Source organism: Oncorhynchus keta, chromosome 25, assembly GCF_023373465.1.
Source record: "Oncorhynchus keta strain PuntledgeMale-10-30-2019 chromosome 25, Oket_V2, whole genome shotgun sequence".
NCBI classification, from domain to species: domain Eukaryota; kingdom Metazoa; phylum Chordata; class Actinopteri; order Salmoniformes; family Salmonidae; genus Oncorhynchus; species Oncorhynchus keta.
Window position 1 is genome coordinate 29,409,403 of NC_068445.1, and position 18,679 is coordinate 29,428,081.

The 18,679-nt window shown below is 43.7% G+C and overlaps 1 protein-coding gene across 4 annotated transcripts in view; it reads right to left on the bottom strand.

The window, feature by feature from the left end:
* LOC118358507 (netrin receptor UNC5D-like) overlaps positions 1-18,679 on the bottom strand; it is a 238,465-nt gene that overhangs the window by 12,781 nt on the left and 207,005 nt on the right. For all 4 annotated transcript variants that reach the window (XM_035736420.2, XM_035736418.2, XM_035736417.2 and 1 more), the window contains 2 exons: positions 7,179-7,350; positions 843-1,070 (listed from right to left, as the gene is read on the bottom strand). In XM_035736420.2, coding sequence (XP_035592313.2) covers positions 843-1,070; positions 7,179-7,350 — 400 coding nt within the window. The remainder of the gene's footprint in view (positions 1-842; positions 1,071-7,178; positions 7,351-18,679) is intronic.

Genomic DNA, 18,679 nt, shown 5'->3' on the forward strand with positions numbered 1-18,679 from the left:
CATCCAATCACTTAAGGGCACATCATGGCCATTTTCTGTGACCTTGAGAAACGACACCCCATTCAATACAGCAACATTTCCCCATCCCCCGTCTTTAAGATCATCATTGCTTGGACAAATTGTATTCTGTAACTCTGTAATCTACAGATTCTGTATTCCCTATGCAGACTAGATGGTTGTTTGCCAGCCCAATCCTAACATCGTATGGCCGCTGATGCCAGAGTAACAGCTACATTCAGAAGGAAATCTCTCACTGAAATTAGATCCTTAATATTATTATCAGGAGCATCCTATTAATCTAGGTCAAGGATATGACCAGTGATTGACTGTGTCCGTCAATAGCCAGAGTTTGAACAACATGAAGGAGAGTGAGTGTGATTGTAGTCGACAGAGACCCAGGGGACAGAGAGGGCTGGCATCTGCTCGGCAGGCTGCGCAGGGGATGGATTCATAAACCAAATCCAAAAAGCATTTTAAACCCGGCTGCCAGTGACTTCTGCTAAATCACAGGAACACAAGCAGAGTCACTCCTGAGGCCTGTTCTGTTCTATGTCTCAGGGGACGTGAGGAAGTTTAATTCCCTGACACTAGATGAGAAGATATCGATACACACATTTGCATGCTTTATTGAATTTGAATTTACTCAGAGTCACATACAGTACAATATGACCGAATGATCGGAAGGCTAATGCGTAAATATCAATGTTTGTGGTCCTCTATCCAATACTGCCTGAGCAAAATCACTGTAATCAATACTGAGCTTCATATGATTGCACAGGAGAGCCAACAGCAATCAATGAAAATAACCAACCCCCCACAAACACTCGAAACAATGATAGCACCTGAAAGGCATGTGGCGTGTCGTCCACACAGTAGACTCGGAGGCTGTAGTCCATGGGTTTGGGCCCCATGCTGCCAAACACTGCTAGCTTCAGCCTCTTCACAGCTGCCTGGGTGAGCGGTTCACCAACAAGGGCATAGGAGCCCGGCTGGTCCAGCAGCAGGTGGCAGCTACTGGAGTCCATCAGGCAGTAACAAGATGTTGACTCATCCTCCACTGACATCACTTCCTGGAAACGCAGAACACAGAACACAACACAGGTCGCTTAGCAAAAGAGGATGATAAGACTATTTAATTTATCATCATCACATTTGATTATACTGAGAATAAGTACTATAATTATGCTCTGTGGGCTGTGTGTGTATTGTATGTGTATTTGTTCTGCATCTTTTATCGTGTTGTGTCATCATGAGACCAATTCAATGTTTGGTTCTAAGTTACATAACGTAAATTAATATAATGTGCTATATAAAGTGCTTTTCAAATGGGAACAATATCTACTTATAAGCAGTCTCTGAAGTATGTGATAATCAGCTAGGAGATGGTAACATATCTCAGAACACCAATCAGTCAATATGAACAATACACACATGCTTTATTTATGAACATGACAGCAGTTGGCCGAGGTGAGAAACACTTATTTGAAATGACAATTAATAGATTCAATATTTTTGAATGGCCAGCCTATAATTAAGCAATAAGGCACGAGGGTATGGCCAATATACCACAGCTAAGGGCTGTTCTTAGGCGTGACGCATCGAGTGCCTGGACACAGCCCTTAGCCGTGGTATATTGGCCAGCCATATGCCACAAACACCCGAGGTGCCTTATTGTTATTATGGCTAGCGGAACCCCTCGACAACATTCCGCTGAAAAGTCAGAGCGCAAAATTATATTTTTTTTTTAAATATGTAACTTTCATACATTCACAAGCGCAATACACCAAATTAAAGATTAACAAGAAGTGTATCTACCCATCATGTCAGATTGCAAAAAGGCTTTACAGCAAAAGCATAACATATGTTAGGTCAGAGCCTAGTCACAAAAATACACACAGCCATTTTTCAGCCAAAGAGAGGAGTCACAAAAAGCAGAAAAAGATCAAATTAATCACGAACCTTTAATGATCTTCATCAGATGACACTTCATGTTACACAATACATGTATGTTTTGTTCGATAATGTTCACATTTACATCCAAAAATCTCAGTTTACATTGGCGCGTAAACGTTCAGTAATGTTTTGCTTCCGGTGATTTTGCAGAGAGCCACATTAATTTACAGAAATAGTCAACATAAACTTAAATATAAGATACAAGTGTTATGCACAGAATTAGAGATATACTTCTCCTTAATGCAACCACTGTGTCAGATTTCAAAAGAACTTTACGGAAAAAGCAAACCATGCAATAATCGGAGTACAGCGCTCAGACAACAAATCAAGCTATACAGATATCCGCCATGTTGGAGTCAACAGAAGTCAGAAATAGCGTTATAAATATTCACTTTCCTTTGATGATCTTCATCAGAATGCACTCCAAGGAATCCCAGTTCCACAATAAATGTTTGATTTGTTCGATAAAGTCCATAATTTATGTCCAAATACGTCCTTTTGTTAGCGCATTCAGTTCACAAATCCAAACTCACGACGCAGGGGCAGGTCCAACCGGAGAATTCCTTTGTCTTTAGAAATGCAATGGAACGCAAGCTAACTCTCACGTAAACGAGCGTGACCAGCTCATGCCACTCTGCCAGACCACTGACTCATTCAGCTCCCATTCCCCCCTCCTTCAGAGTAGAAGCATCAAAGAAGGTTCTAAAGACTGTTGACATCTAGTGGAAGCCTTACGAAGTGTAATTTGACCCCATAGACACTGTATATTCGATAGGCAATGAGTTGAAAACGACAAACCTCAGATTTCCCACTTCCTGGTTGGATGTTTCTCAGGTTTTCACCTGCCATATGAGTTCTGTTATACTCACAGACATCATTCAAAAAGTTTTGGAAACTTCAGAGTGTTTTTTTTATCCAAATCTGGGCAGTTTACTCTGGGCACGCTTTTCATCCAAACGTGAAAATGCTGCCCCCTATCCCAAACAGGATAAACTTGTTATCAATGTTATTAGAGCAGAAAAATACATGTTTTGTCATCCCTGTGGTATACAGTCTGATGTACCACGGCTGTCAGCCAATCAGTATTCAGGGCTAGAAACACCCAGTTTATAACATCAATGATAAACCTGGTAGTTCGAGCCCTGAATAGTGTTGGCTGACAGCCGTGGTATTGAGACCATATTGCGCCATGCCTAAGAACACCCCTTAGCCATGGTATATTGGCCATATACCACACCTCCTCCTGCCTTATTGCTTAATTATACCCCAGACTACAGTATCCACCCCCCCCCCTTCTATAAAAAGAACAAAAAAAGAATGCCAATCTGGCAGAAAATTGGAAATATAACAAGCTATGAAATTTACACAAATGAGAAACAATGAAGGACTAACGACTGTATGTTGTTAGTTTGTGTTGTGTTGACCCTCTGGTTGCAGAAAGGAGTAATGAGATGCAAGACTGAGCTATGGAAAGTAGACGCCTGGCTCATCCTCAGGGTCATTAGCAGAGCAGAAGACAGAGGGCTAACCGTGTCCTAAATAGCACCCTATTAGCTTTATAGTGCACTACTTTTGAGCAGAGCCCCTGGTCAAAAGTAGTGCACTATGCAGGGTATAGGGTGTCATTTGGGATGTGACCAGAGAGCTATGCTACCCCACAACCCAGATGACTGACCGGAGTTCAAATCATGACTCACAACACATACACTATGTCATTAAATGTCATAGAAGGCTTTAACCGGTATTTAATGCCATTACTGTATGCCTTTTCGAGTTATGATGGTCATGAAAACTTTTCATGTCCTTTGGCTTAATTTCTATGGAAGGACTCATTATTTCTACGAACCTCTGAGGGGTCACCTTGCTTTTTAATACTAAGAGTGAAAAGCGACATAAGTCTAATATTCATTTTAGCATCTACTTCAGGGCTCTCTATTTTCCTTTTGTAGTAGCATCTTGAGTATAATAGGGAGAGTATATTAAGGCAGAAAATACTATTAACTTGACCAGTTGATCTAGCAGTGAAAAACAGCATAACTGTGCCACCTCTAAAAAGCCCTTTGCAGGTCAAGCAAACATCGAGCCAAGCACAAACTGAATATTCATTCAGTGTTGTCTGAGAAAACAGTGGATCACTTGAAGAACATGTCAAAGCAGTAAAAATCTTAGCGAGAATAATCTCCAGATTGTCTGCAGTGTCTGAAATCTGCAGCAATGCATGTTGCATATCCGAGAAAGAGTATAGGCTACATCCCAAATGGCACCCTATTCCCTACATAGTCTGGTCAAAAGTAGTGCACTATGTAGGGAATAGGGTGCTATTTGAGACACCGTTAGAGAAGGGCCAGGGAGAAACATTTAGTATTTATGAACTGACGGGGTCAGGAGCCAGCCCTTAATTGGGACAATGATCCCTGCCACCGTCTCATTGTTTCATTGTACGCAAGCCAGTGATACATGCAAAGACTGCTACACCTTGTATAATTACCTTACCTAGGGCACACAGCCCACTTCCATTGGCTGTAACAACATTATTTAGGACAGACTGGGTGCAGGGGCCGACTGAGGATAATCTAGTGACTGCTGGTCTTCTAAATAACAAGCACTGTTCTTAGCACTGACACCACATAACAGCCTGGGGCAGAACTGCACTAGTCATTATTCTGACTCCCTCTGTTCAGTCTGCCAAAGCACTGATGTACACTTCTATTAATGCCTGCCTGGACATGCTCTTCATTATTTCATCTTACACTTGTTTTGTAAAAACAAAAAACTTAGTGTGAACAAATAATGCAAAGAGCTGGCGCTGGTAGTGCCTGCAGAGCCTCTGGGTTGTGTATTAACAACCCCTTGGGAATGTACAATGACAATATCTGTTAGCACTGTAGAAATGTCTTTCTCAAAAAGACAACACCATGGAAGTATTAGACATTCCTAAGGTGAACAGTGCATACTGTGAAAAACAACAAGAATGCTGAAATATATATCAACTACTACTAGCAACTTCAAACAAATACTGTGGAGGTGGGGGGGGACAAGTATCTCAACAACAGTGCTGAGAAAAACAGAAGGTAACAAACCATTGTCTAACAATTACTGAATAAGCCAGTGAGTGGCAGGCAGCCTGATTCACGTGTCTGTTCAGTGAAGCATTCCTGAGCAGAGGGAGGTGTCTAGGAGGCAGGGCCGGCAGTCCATGTGTCCCAAATGGCACCCTATTCCCTATACACTGAGTGTATAACATTTTAAGAACATTTGCTCTTTCCATGACAACCTGACCAGGTGAATTCAGGTGAAAGCTATGTGCCCTTATTGATGTCACCTGTTAAATCCACTTCAGTGTAGATGAATGGGAGGAGACAGGTTAAAGAATAATTTAAGCCTTGAGACATGGATTGTGTATGTGTACCATTCAGAAGGTGAATGGGCAAGACAAACTATTTAAGTGCCTTTGAACAGGGTAGTAGGTGTCAGGTGCATTGGTTTGAGTGAGTCAAGAACTGCAACGCTGCTGGGATTTCCATGCTCAACAGTTTTCTGTGTGTATCAAGAATGGTTCACCAGCTGGGCCTCCCGAGTGGCACAGGGGTCTAAGGCACTGCATCACAGTGCTACAGGAATCACTACAGATCCGGGTTTGACTCCGGGCTGTGTCGCAGCCGGCAGTGACCTGGAGACCCATTAGGCAGTGCACAATTGTCCCAGCGTCGTCCGGGTTAGGGCAGGGTTTGGCCAGCCGGGATGTCCTTGTCCCATTGCGCTCTAGTGACTCCTGTTGCGGGCCTGGCACATGCACGCTGACATAGTTGCCAGTTGTACAATGTTTCCTCCGATACATTGGTGCGGTTAGCTTTCGGGTTAAGCAAGCAGTGTGTCAAGAAGCAGTACGGCTTGGCGGGGTCGTGTTTCGGGGGACGCATGCTTCTCGACCTTCGCCTATCCCGAGTTTGTATAGGAGTTGCAGCAATGGGAAAATTGGATACCACGAAATTGGGGAGAAAAAGGGCACTTTTTTAAATGTTTTATCAATAAATAAATAATGGTCCATCACCCAAAGGACATCCAGCCAACTTGACTGTGGGAAGCATTGGAGTCAACATGGGCCAACATCCCTGTGGAAGATTCCATGCCCCAACCAATTGAGGCTGTTCTGAGGGCACAAGGTGGTGCAACGCAATATTAGGAAGGCGTTCCTAATGTTTGTCCACTACCGTGCACTACTTTTGACCAGGGCCCATAGTCAAAAGTAGTGCACTAGGTGCCATTTGGAACACAGGTGGTGAGTTCAGGTCAGCGGGGGGGTGGGGGGGGGGGGGGCATTTCCATGTCTCTTCCCCGATTGCCTCACGTCCACACCCATTTCAGCGTGTCCAGAATCCACCGATCGATACTGCCGATGTCTAACGAGGCCTTTTGCCCTGTCGTTGTCCTGTCTGACAGACACAAGCCGTTTGTCTTCTCTGCTATTACATCCTGCAATTGTCTTTTTTTTCTCCAGCGCTCTCAGTGTTATTCCTCTCAGGCAGGCTGTGCCTGTCAATGAGTTGTGAGGCCACTTTAGATAAATCATCTTATCAAGTCACTGGCGACGTGCTTTGGTGCCATATAGTTTTTACACCTTTCTCACTATCTATCACCAGAGTGCGTCTGTCTGGCAATGTTCAATGGTGAATCATGTAACAAAACAGGTCGCAATATGTTCACGATTGGGTTTAGAATGTTCAAATAATGATAAGTGACAGTTGGGATGCAAGTGAGCATCATCTCAATTCTCATTTAGCCCAAAACAATGGCAGATTGGAGTGATCACTTCCAAACACATCAGCAAGTGGCCCCTCAATAAAGGGATTGGAGGCCAAGTGTTCTCTCAACATACACTTGGCAACGTCTTGTCCTTTTGTAAACAATTCCGAGGTGCTGCAATGGGCAGGTCTTTCTCGCTGTCTGGAGGTGCTGCTGATACGATTGGATAGAGGGCCACAGTGCAGCTGTTTTCCGTGCATTACAATTTTCCCTAGGTGTTACCATCCCATATTAGTTGGCATGACTGGGCATGATTAAAATTAAAACACTTTGACCAAAATGATGCCATATACACTTGGTAGAACATTTTTTACACACGAGAATCAATGTATTTGACTAATATCGATGCAATATTGGCCATTTTCAACCAGATAATGTTTTTTTATTTGATTTCAGCTGCCCTTTAAAGGCGCTTCTCTTACCTCCCATTTGTTGTCCTGTGTTTTCCTCTTCAGTTGGACGTTCCAGTTGTCAGCATCCACCTCAGCACAGTGAGCTATCGTCATAGCAACAGGCCTGGAGAGATCTATGCCTGGAGGGCCATAGGTGACCTCTGGTCCTAACAGGATCTCAAAGCCTTCCTCTGTCTGGACACTGAAACATACACATTGGCATCTGTTAATTCTGAAAATATACTATTCAACTAAATGTAGCTACATAAAGGTAGAATGTATTTGATTAAATGTGGTCAAACATTTAATGGGTTTGTACATGCAACAATTCAAGTAACTACTAAATGGACAACCTATTACACTGAGCAAAAATATATAACGCAACATGTAAAGTGTTGTTCCCATGTTTGTATTTCTCTCAAATTCTGTGCACAAATGTTTACATTCCTGTTAGTGAGCATTTCTCATTTGCCAAGATAATCCATCCACCTGACAGGTGTGGCATATCAAGAAGCTGATTAAACAGCATGATCATTACACAGTTGCACCTTGTACAGGGGACAATATAAGGCCACTCTAAAATGTGTAGTTTTGTCACACGACACAACGCCACAGATGTCTCAAAGTTTGAAGGAGCGTGTAATTGGCATGCTGACTGCAGGAATGTCCACCAAGGCCGTTGCCAGATAATTTAATGTACATTTCTCTACCATAATCAGCCTCCAACATCATTTTAGAGAATTTGGCAGTACTTCCAACCGGACTCACAAACACATGTAACCACAACAGCCCAGGACCAGTTCATCCATGGCCTGCATTCTCACCAGACATGTCTCCCATTGAACATGTTTGGGATGCTCTGGATCAACGTGTACGACAGTGTGTTCCAGTTCCTGTCAATATCCAGCAACTTCGCAAACCCATTGAAGAGGAGTGGGACAACATTCCACAGGCCACAAATCAACAGCCTGATCAACTCTTTGCGAAGGAGATGTCGCCCTGCATGTGGCAAATGGTGGCCACACCAGATACTGACTGGTTTTCTGATCCACGCCCCTAACTTTTTAAATGTATCTATGACCAACATATGCATACCTGTATTCCCAGTCATGTGAAATTCATAGATTATGGCCTAATAAATGTACTTCAATTGACAGATTTCTTTATAACAGGCATGGGTAACTGGCAGCCGTAAAACTGCTATTTTTTCTCTACGGCCCATGGCAAATGTGCAGAATTACAGGAAGTGAACTTAAAAATGTAAAATGTTTTGTCTTAGCTATCACGGGTGGGGTGTGGTTACACAGACCCACAAGCCACTGCGGCCCCTCATAAGTTCGATTTATTTGTGGCCCCCATCAAAGTTGTCCATCCCTTCCTCATGAACTGTAACTCCGTAAGGCTACGCACCAGATCTCCAGTGCTCCCCCACAGCCCGGTCTATCCTATACCTCCTCCACGGACCAAGCTTCCAGTAGGTCTCCCCAGCCTGGTGAGTCCTGTGCCTGCGTCCTGTCCGGAGCTGCCAGAGTCGCCCTCCTGTCCGGAGCTGCCAGAGTCGCCCTCCTGTCCGGAGCTGCCAGAGTCGCCCTCCTGTCCGGAGCTGCCAGAGTCGCCCTCCTGTCCGGAGCTGACAGAGTCGCCCTCCTGTCCGGAGCTGACAGAGTCGCCCTCCTGTCCGGAGCTGACAGAGTCGCCCTCCTGTCCGGAGCTGACAGAGTCGCCCTCCTGTCCGGAGCTGACAGAGTCGCCCTCCTGTCCGGAGCTGACAGAGTCGCCCTCCTGTCCGGAGCTGACAGAGTCGCCCTCTTGTCCAGGGCCCGCTGCGAGGGTCCCCAGTCAGGGGTCGGGGGCGAGGGTCCCCGCTCCAGAGGCACCACCTAAGTGGGCCAAGCCTAAGATGGAGCGGGGTTCACATCCCACTCAGACCCTCCCCTATAGGTTTAGGTTTTACGGCCGGAGGTTTAGGTTTTACGGCCGGAGTCTCCACCTTTGGGGGGTACTGTCACGCCATGAACTTAGAGATCCTTTCTATGTCTCTATTTTGGTTTGATCAGGGCGTGAGTTGGGGTGGGCATTCTATGTTTTGTGTTCCATGTTTTCTATTTCTGTGTGTTTAGCCTGGGATGGTTCTCAATCAGAGGCAGCTGTCTATCGTTGTCTCTGATTGAGAACCATACTTAGGTAACCTTTTCCCACCTGTGTTTTGTGGGTAGTTGTTTTCTGTTTTTGTGTCTGCACCAGACAGAACTGTTTCGGTTTCGTTCGTTCTCTTTGTTATTCAGTTTTCAGTTCTATTAATAAATCATGAACACTTACCACTTTGGTCCACTTCTTCAAACAGCCGTTAAAAGGCCCTTCTTCCCCAATTGCTCAGTTTGGCCAGTTTGGAGGCCACAGTGTTTTTGGGGACTTTCAACACTGCAGAATGTTTTTTGTACCATTCCCCACATCTGTGCCTCGACACAAATCCTGTCTCTGAGCTCTACGGACAATTCCTTCGACCTCATAGCTTGGTTTTTGCTCTGACATGCACTGTCAACTGTGGGACCTTATATAGACAGTTGTGGGCCTTTCCAAATCATGTCCAATCAATTTAATTTACCACAGGTGGACTCCAATCAAGTTGTAGAAACATCAAGGATGATCAATGGAAACAGGAGGCACCTGAGCTCAATGCCGTGTCTCATAGGGTCTGAGACACAGAATTGGGTCTGAAGGTCTGAATACTTATGTAAAAAAGGCATTTCTGTTTTTCAAATCACCTATTTTCGCTTTGTTTTATTTTTTAATCAATTGTAGATTAAGGCTGTAACATAAACATGTGGAAATAGTCAAGGGGTCTGTATAATTTCCATAGGCACTGTATTCCCTATATAAAAGAAGGACATACAGTATTTTAGATAATGTACTGTATGATAAAGGCTTGAGTGTGCAGCACTAATAGTCCTATAAAGGGATCCTGCATTGATTTTGCATATTCATCAGCCTCGTGCTTATCATATTGGAGTCATTATCTTTACTATTGATCATCTCTTGTGGTGGTGCTGCATGAAATTAAAGCAATTAATGAGGAAAAACTAATGAGGGTGGTGGACAGTCATGCAAATTCACAAACAGCAGACAGAAACCAAGAGCCGCCTGCAGGTGTTTGATTCTTGGCATCCCTGCTAGATACCCAAGATGTAAAGTCAGAATACAATTTACCTTCAAATACGATGTGTTCATTAAAAAAATGTCTGACAATAAATAGCATCGGAATGTTTTGTTGCCAGGAGGGGTAGCCGGTGTGGCAGCGGGTGGTGGGTGGGCGGGCGGCAGAGGTTTAAAAAGGCCAAGTAAGATCAAGGAAGCGAGATGCCTTCGCAAAGCTCTCTAAGCTCATATCAGTCATGACAGACCAGAGATCTGAGATTTGTCTAGATTTCCTCCCCTAAATAAAAAATGATTAAGGCTATATCCAGTTCCTCGAGGGAGCAAGGTGGAAAGGTCACAGCATCAAAATACACTGTGTTACTTTAAACAAATACCCTGAGGCATAAACAATGACAGAAATAACATTGTGGCAGATGACTTTGTGAACTATTTCAGTAGGATTGACACATACTGTAGTGTGGACTGCCAAACAATGGTTAGGATCTTTGATGGTTCACTTTTCACTGTCAATGTACAGTGAGTATTTAAACATTAAGAACACCTGCTCCTTCCATGACATGGACTGACGTCATTTCCTGTCACAACTTGTGGACTTGTTTACATGCTGCTGTGCGTTTTGTTGCTCGTGCTACTTTGCTACCTGCCAACTTTACGGTTTTTACTTTACCGTTTTATATTTCAATTTTTTCCCAAAATGTTTTTCACCCCAGACGCTTTATCTGGACATGGTTCTACAGGACCTCCACCAGCCAAAGCTAGGTAGTTACATTAACATCATACCTTCTAATTGCAGTCGCTGTACTCATAATGTACAGGACAACGATCGCCTTAAGGTGAGGATAGCCGAGCTGCAAGCCCAGCTTCACATGCAATCGTTAGGCAAGGGTATTTTAAGTGTAGGAAAGGATGAAACAGTGTCTGTGACACAAATAATTACAGTTAGTAGTATAAATCCCCTCGCACAGTCCCGGTGTTGTGCCAAAAATCTCCCCCTGCCAGAACCCCCCTTCTAATTTCCTTAATTTTGTGGCTAGAGGTAAATACTTTCTGTGGCACACATCAGTCAAATACTTTCTATAGAACAAACTTCACATCAGAATAGGCAACCTAAATGAATAATACATGTATATGTGTTATATTAAACAGAGGAGGGAGTCAAATGTTGGCAAGCAAGAAACTTTTTTTCCCTTTTATTTAACGAGGCAAGTCAGTTAAGAGCACATTTTTATTTACAATGATGCCTAGGAACAGTGGGTTAACTTCCTTGTTCAGGGACAGAACAATAGATTTTTACCTTGTCAGCTCAGTGATTCAATCGAGCAACCTTTCGGTTACTGGCCCAACGCTCTAACCACTAGGTTAACTGCCGCCCGAACAACAACAGAACAACTAGGGCTGAACTTTTATCCTTACACTTTCAAAAATACTAGTCAAATAAGACATAGGAGAGATGACGAATTTTGGCAAAGAGATTTATTTATAAACTAAAACAAAATACGTATCAGATTTAAGTACGGGCGACATGGCGGCCGCCCAGGGCGGTATCTTGCCGGGGACGACACCGGGCGCCCACGGGTGCATACAAGCAAGAACAGCCACATACACTTGAAACAAATAGCCAAACCGAAAACTGCATACAAAATTGCTTTCTGCTACTAAGATCAGTGAAATGTAGGCTGAACGGACAAATCTCATATAGCAAGCAAGTCGCAGCACTGAAGAACGCAAAGGGGGGAGATTTTCGGCACAACACCGGCCGCCAGACAATCTCATGGCTTCTGGAAGGAAATTCTGTCAGAATGCTCAACCGGTGTCTCTCATTCAGCCAACAGAAACTTTCAACTGGTTCTCCCCATCTGACTTCTCTGGTCTCTCCTCCACCCGTTACAGGGTTTGAGATGCTGAAGCCTCCCACCATTATCTCTGACAAATTGAAAACCCTAGTCATTAGCGACTCCATTACCTGCAGTATTAGACTTAAAAAGAATCATCCAGCGATCATACACTGTTTACCAGGGGGCAGGGCTACAGACGTTAAGGCTATTCTGAAGATGGTGCTGGCTAAGGCCAAAACTGGCGAGTGTAGAGAGTATAGAGATATTGTTATCCACTTCGGTACCAACGACGTTAGGAAGAAACAGTCAGAGGTCACCAAACGCAACATAGCCTCAGCGTATAAATCAGCTAGAAAGATGTGTCAGCATCGAGTAATTGTCTCTGGCCCCCTCCCAGTTAGGGGGAGTGATGAGCTCTACAACAGTCTTACAACTCAATCGCTGGTTAAACTGTTTTCTGCCCCTCCCAAAAGATAGCATTTGTAGATAATTGGCCCTCTTTCTGGGACTCACCCACAAACAGGCCTACTAAGGAGTGACTGACTCCATCCAAGCTGGAGGGGTGCTCTCATCTTATCTATAAACATAGACAGGGCTCTAACTCCCCTAGCTCCACAATGAGATAGGGTGCAGGCCAGGCAGCAGGCTGTTAGCCAGCCTGCCAGCATAGTGGAGTCTGCCACTAGCACAGTCAGTGTGGTCAGCTCAGCTATCGCCACTGAGACCGTGTCTGTGCCTCGATCTAGGTTGGGCAAAACTAAACATGGAGGTGTTTGCCTTAGCAATCTCACTGGAATAAAGACCTCCTCCATTCCTGTCATTATTGAAAGAGATTGTGATATTTCACATCTTAAAATAGGGCTACTTAATGTTAGATCCTTCACTTCCAAGGCAGTTATAGTCAATTAACTAATCACTGATTATAATCTTGACGTGATTGGCCTGACTGAAACATGGCTTAAGCCTGATGAATTTACTGTGTTAAATTAGGCCTCTCCCCCTGGTTACACTAGTGACCATGTCCCTACCGCATCCCACAAAGCTGGAGGTGTTGCTAACATTTACGATACCAAAATTCAATTTACAAAAAAAAAAAGACTATGTTTTCGTCTTTTGAGCTTCTAGTCAAGAAATCGATGCAGCCTACTCAATCCCTTTTTATAGCTACTGTTTACAGGCCTCCTGGGCCATATACAGCATTCCTCACTGAGTTCCTATTGGACCATGTAGTCATGGCAGATAATATTCACATTTTTGGTGACTGTAATATTCACATGGAAAAGTCCACAGACCCACTCCAAAAGGCTTTCAGAGCCATCATCGACTCAGTGGGTTTTGTCCAACATGTCTCTGGACCTACTCACTGCCACAGTCATACTCTGGACCTAGCATGTCCCGTGGAATAAATATTGTACATGTACGCTACGGTCACAAAAGGCAGGCCTCCTTATTGTCCCTAGAATTTCTAAGCAAACAGCTGGAGGCAGGGTTTCTCCTGTAGAGCTCCATTTTTATGGATTTGTCTGCCTATCCATGTGAGAGACGCAGACTCGGTCTCGACCTTTAAGTCTTTATTGAAGATTCATCTCTTCAGTAAGTCCTATTATTGAGTGTAGTCTGGCCCAGGGGTGTGAAGGTGAACAGAAAGGCACTGGAGCAACGAACCACCCTTGCTGTCTCTGCTTGGCCAGTTCTCCTCTCTCCACTGGGATTTCCTGTCTTTAACCCGCTAATTTCCTGCCTCACTGGCTTACTGGTGCTCTTCCATGCTGTCACTTAACCTGTTACTCCTACCCCCTACTTTTTCGAACATTCTGTTAAAAATCGTGCAACATTTCAGCGCCCTGCTGCTCATGCCAGGAATATAGTATATGCATATGATTAGTATGTGTGGATAGAAAACACTTTACGTTTATAAAACTGGTTAAATCACGGCTGTGACTATAACAGAACATGCGTTTCATCGAAAAGCGCAGGAAAATCTAATCACTGAAAATGGAAATATATATCCATCCGCCACTTCAACCCATTGATAAAGGCGAACCACAATAAATGGGGCTGAGGTTGCAATACCTACAGCTTCCACACGATGTCAACAGTCTTGTCATTTGCCTAGGCTTTGTTTCTTGGTCAAACGAAGAAGAGACAAGCCATTTGTTCAGGTCTCAGACCGGATATTTTGGTTGAGATTTACCCGGACATTATTTCCAGACGGACAGCTAAAGAATATATATCGCCTCGTGATCAATTTGATTGCTTATTAACGTGTACTAATACCTAAAGTTGCATTAACAAAAGTATTTTGAAGTGTTTTGTGAAAGTTTATCTTCGACTTTTTTAATTTAAAAAAATGACGTTACGTTATAAGACGCTATTTTTTTCTTTTATCACACAGTCTTCATAGATCGATATCTAGGCTATATATGGACCGATTTAATCGAAAAAAAGACCCAATAGTGATTATGGGACATCTAGGAGTGCCAACAAAGAAGATGGTCAAAGGTAATGAATGTTTTATATTTTATTTGTGCGGTTTGTGTAGCGACGACTATGCTAATTATTTTGTTTACGTCCCCTGCGGGTCTTTTGGGGTGTTACATGCTATCAGATAATAGCTTCTCATGCTTTCGCCGAAAAGCATTTTAAAAATCTGACTTGTTGCCTGGATTCACAACGAGTGTAGCTTTAATTCAATACCCTGCATGTGTATTTTAATGAATGTTTGAGTTTTAACGAGTACTATTAGCATTTAGCGTAGCACATTTGCATTTCCAGATGTCTAGATGGGACGCCTGCGTGTCAGGTAGGAGCAAGAGGTTAAGTGGGTTGAGTCTCTGACGTGATCTTCCTGTCTGGGTTGGTCGCACCCCTCGGGTTCGTGCCATGGGAGAGATCTTTGTGGGCTATACTCTGCCTTGTCTCAGGGTAGTAAGTTGGTGGTTGAAGATATCCCTCTAGTGGTGTGCGGGCTGTGCTTTGGCAAAATGGATGGGGTTATATCCTGCCTGGTTGGCCCGGTCTGGGTGTATTGTTGGACAGGGCCAGTGTCTCCTGTCTCAGACTCCAGTAATTATGCTGCAACAGTTTTGTCGGGGGCTAGGGTCAGTCTGTTACCTCCGGAGAATTTCTCCTGTCTTATCCGATGTCCTGTGTGAATTTACGTAAATCTGAGCCCTAGGACCATGCCTCAGGACTACCTGGCCTGATGACTCCTTGCTGTCCCCAGTCCACCTGGTCATGCTGCTGCTTCAGTTTCAACTGTTCTGTTCATCGGACGTGCTACCTTGTCCAGGACCTGCTGTTTTTGACGCTTTACCGCACCTGCTGCTCGGCTATGAAAAGCCAACTGACATTTACTCCTGAGGTGCTGACCTATTGCACCCTCTACAATCACTGTGATTATTATTATTTGACCCTGCTGGTCATCTATGAATGTTTGAACATCTTGGCCATGTTCTGTTTTCTCCACCCGGCACAGCCAGAAGAGGATTGGCCACACCTCAGAGCCTGGTTCCTCTAGGCTTCCTCCTAGGTTCCTTCCTTCCTTTCTGTTTTTCTTAGCCACCATGCTTCTACATCTGCATTGCTTGCTGTTTGGGGTTTTAGGCTGGTGTAAAAAGGGCTTTATAAATACATTTGATTGACCAGGTGAATTCAGGGGAAAGCTATGATCCCTTATTGATGTCACTTATTAATTCCACTTCAATCAGTGTAGATGAATGGGAGGAGACAGGTTAAAGAAGGATGGACATGGATTGTGTATGTGTGCCATTCAGAGGGTGAATGGGCTAGACAAAAGAATTAAGTGCCTTTTAACTTCTTCGATATAGGGGGCGCTCTTTTAATTTTTGGATAAAAAACATTTCCGTTTTAAACAAGATATTTTGTCACGAAAAGATGCTCGACTATGCATATAATTGACAGCTTTGGAAAGAAAACACTCTGACGTTTCCAAATCTGCAAAGATATTATCTGTGAGTGCCACAGAACTGATGCTACAGGTGAAACCAAGATGACATTTCAAACAGGAAATGCCCCAGATTTTGAATGCGCTTTGTTCCAATGTCTCCTTATATGGCTGTGAATGCGCAAGGAATGAGCCTACACTTTCTGTCGTTTCCCCAAGGTGTCTGCAGCATTGTGACGTATTTGTAGGCATATCATTGGAAGATTGACCATAAGAGACTACATTTACCAGGTGCCCCGCTTGGTGTCCTCCGTTGCAATTATTGTGCAATCTCCAGCTGCGTGCATTTTACCATTTGCTTCAGAGGAGAAACCAAACTGCCACGAATGACTTATCATCAAATAGATATGTGAAAAACACCTTGAGGATTGATTCTAAACAACGTTTGCCATGTTTCTGTCGATATTATGGAGTTAATTTGGAAAAAAGTTCGGTGTTGTAATGACTGAATTTTCAGGGTTTTTTCTTAGCCAAACGTGATGAACAAAATGGAGCGATTTCTCCTACACAAATAATATTTTTGGAAAAACTGAACATTTGCTATCTAACTGAGAGTCTCCTCATTGAAAACATCCGAAGTTCTTCAAAGGTAAATTATTTTATTTGAATGCTTTTCTTGTTTTTGTGAAAATGTTGCCTGCTGAATGATAGCGAGCATAGCATTAAGCCTATCAATACTCTTACACAAATGCTTGTGTAGCTATGGTTGAAAAGCATATTTTGAAAATCTGAGATGACAGTGTTGTTAACAAAAGGCTAAGCTTGTTTGCCAATATATTTATTTAATTTATTTGTGATTTTCATGAATAGTTAACGTTGCGTTATGGTAATGAGCTTGAGGCTATAATTACGCTCCCGGATACGGGATTGCTCGATGCAACAGGTTAACAGGGTTTGGTAGTAGGTGCCAGGTGCACCGGTTTGTGTCAATAACTGCAACACTGCTGGGTTTTTCCATGCCCAAAAGTTTCCTGTGTATCAAGAATGGTCCATCACTCAAAGGATATGTGTGAGAAGCATTGGAGTCAACATGGGCCAGCATCCCTGTGGAACGCATTTTTCACCTTGTATAGTCCATTACCCAACGGATTGAGGCTGTTCTAAGGGCAAAAGAGGCGTGCGTGTGTGTGTGTGTATGTGTGTGTGGGGGGGGGGGGAGGTTAATGTTAGGAAGGTGTTCTTAATGTTTGGTATACTGTGTATATTGTATCCCACTGTATAATGCAGACACCTCTTAGACATGTTCAATGAGTCAGGACTTCTATTGATAAAACATTATATTTTTCCTTTTATAATATATGTATTTTACTGGCTCGTGTTATTGAACAGCACAATATTCTGAATACCCTACTAGGGAATGCAGTAATAAACAGCAATACATTATATGGTTGCATATTCTGTGCTTATGAGTGCAACCTCCACCTCACACAGTCATCATGTACCTTTTTTTATTCAGACGAGAGCTCACTGCTCACTCTCAATCACCAGCAGCCCTGCATAGATTGGAATGAGCCAGCGATATCTCTGATTATCCTTCAGCCAACAGCGACAAGCCTGATCACACATTCAACAGTAAGAGCAGCTACGCAAGGAGCAGATTACCTGGGTTTTAAGTAGCTGCCTACCACTTATGAGTGAGAAGAGTCCAGCAGTAGCAGCACAAAAAAGCAGAAGTACCTCTCTGCATTCCAAACTGCACCCTGTTCCCTATACAGTACACTACTTTTGACCAGCTCTGGTCAAAAGTAGTGTACTATTTAGGGTGCTATTTGGGGTGCATCCATCTTTTTCAATTCCACTTGTCATCATCATGAAGGGTCCTGTACCCATGTATGGCTCAGCTGCCTCCCTGGCCCTAGATGAGGTCCATTATTCAAAGTGACTGATCACTCTCTCTTCAGGGACTGGGGAGCTGTGCAAAGTGGCATATTGGGCCACAACGCCACAGAGAGAGGAGAGGCTGCGCAGGGCTAAATAAATGCACACATTAACATGCTCCATTAGCTTCACCTTGATTTGCTTGTAGGCTTCCACCTGCCTGTCCAACTGGGTTTTTGTCCATTTCTTAAGGCGATGCATATTCCTGGGCAGAGAACAGGGACATTCATCAGATTGGTACATAAAGGGGAACACTACATGATAGACTACAAGATCAATTTATGATATTTTTTGTACATGCCTTTTAGTGGCTTTAAAATGAATTCTATGTTAACACCATTACCAATGGCTACAGCCAGAGACAGTCAGTGACATCCCACCTGCTGATCAAATGACCATATGACCCGAGGGGGCTTAGGAGAACTTGCACATCTTTCCAGCAGGACAGCCAGAATAAACAGGCATCTGCATCCCAAATGGCACCCTATTCTCTACACTGTATAGTGTAACTATGGGCCCTGGTCAAAAGTAGTGTAAAGGGTGTCATTTGGACAACAGACACAGTCTGTCCCTGTGGGGTGTTGTTGAGGCTGACCAGAAGGTACAGTGGCTGGGCGGAGGAGTCATTTCATCCTCAAGGGGGAGATATGCATTGCACAGCCCCCGGCCATGACCGTACTCCCACACCACAGCCC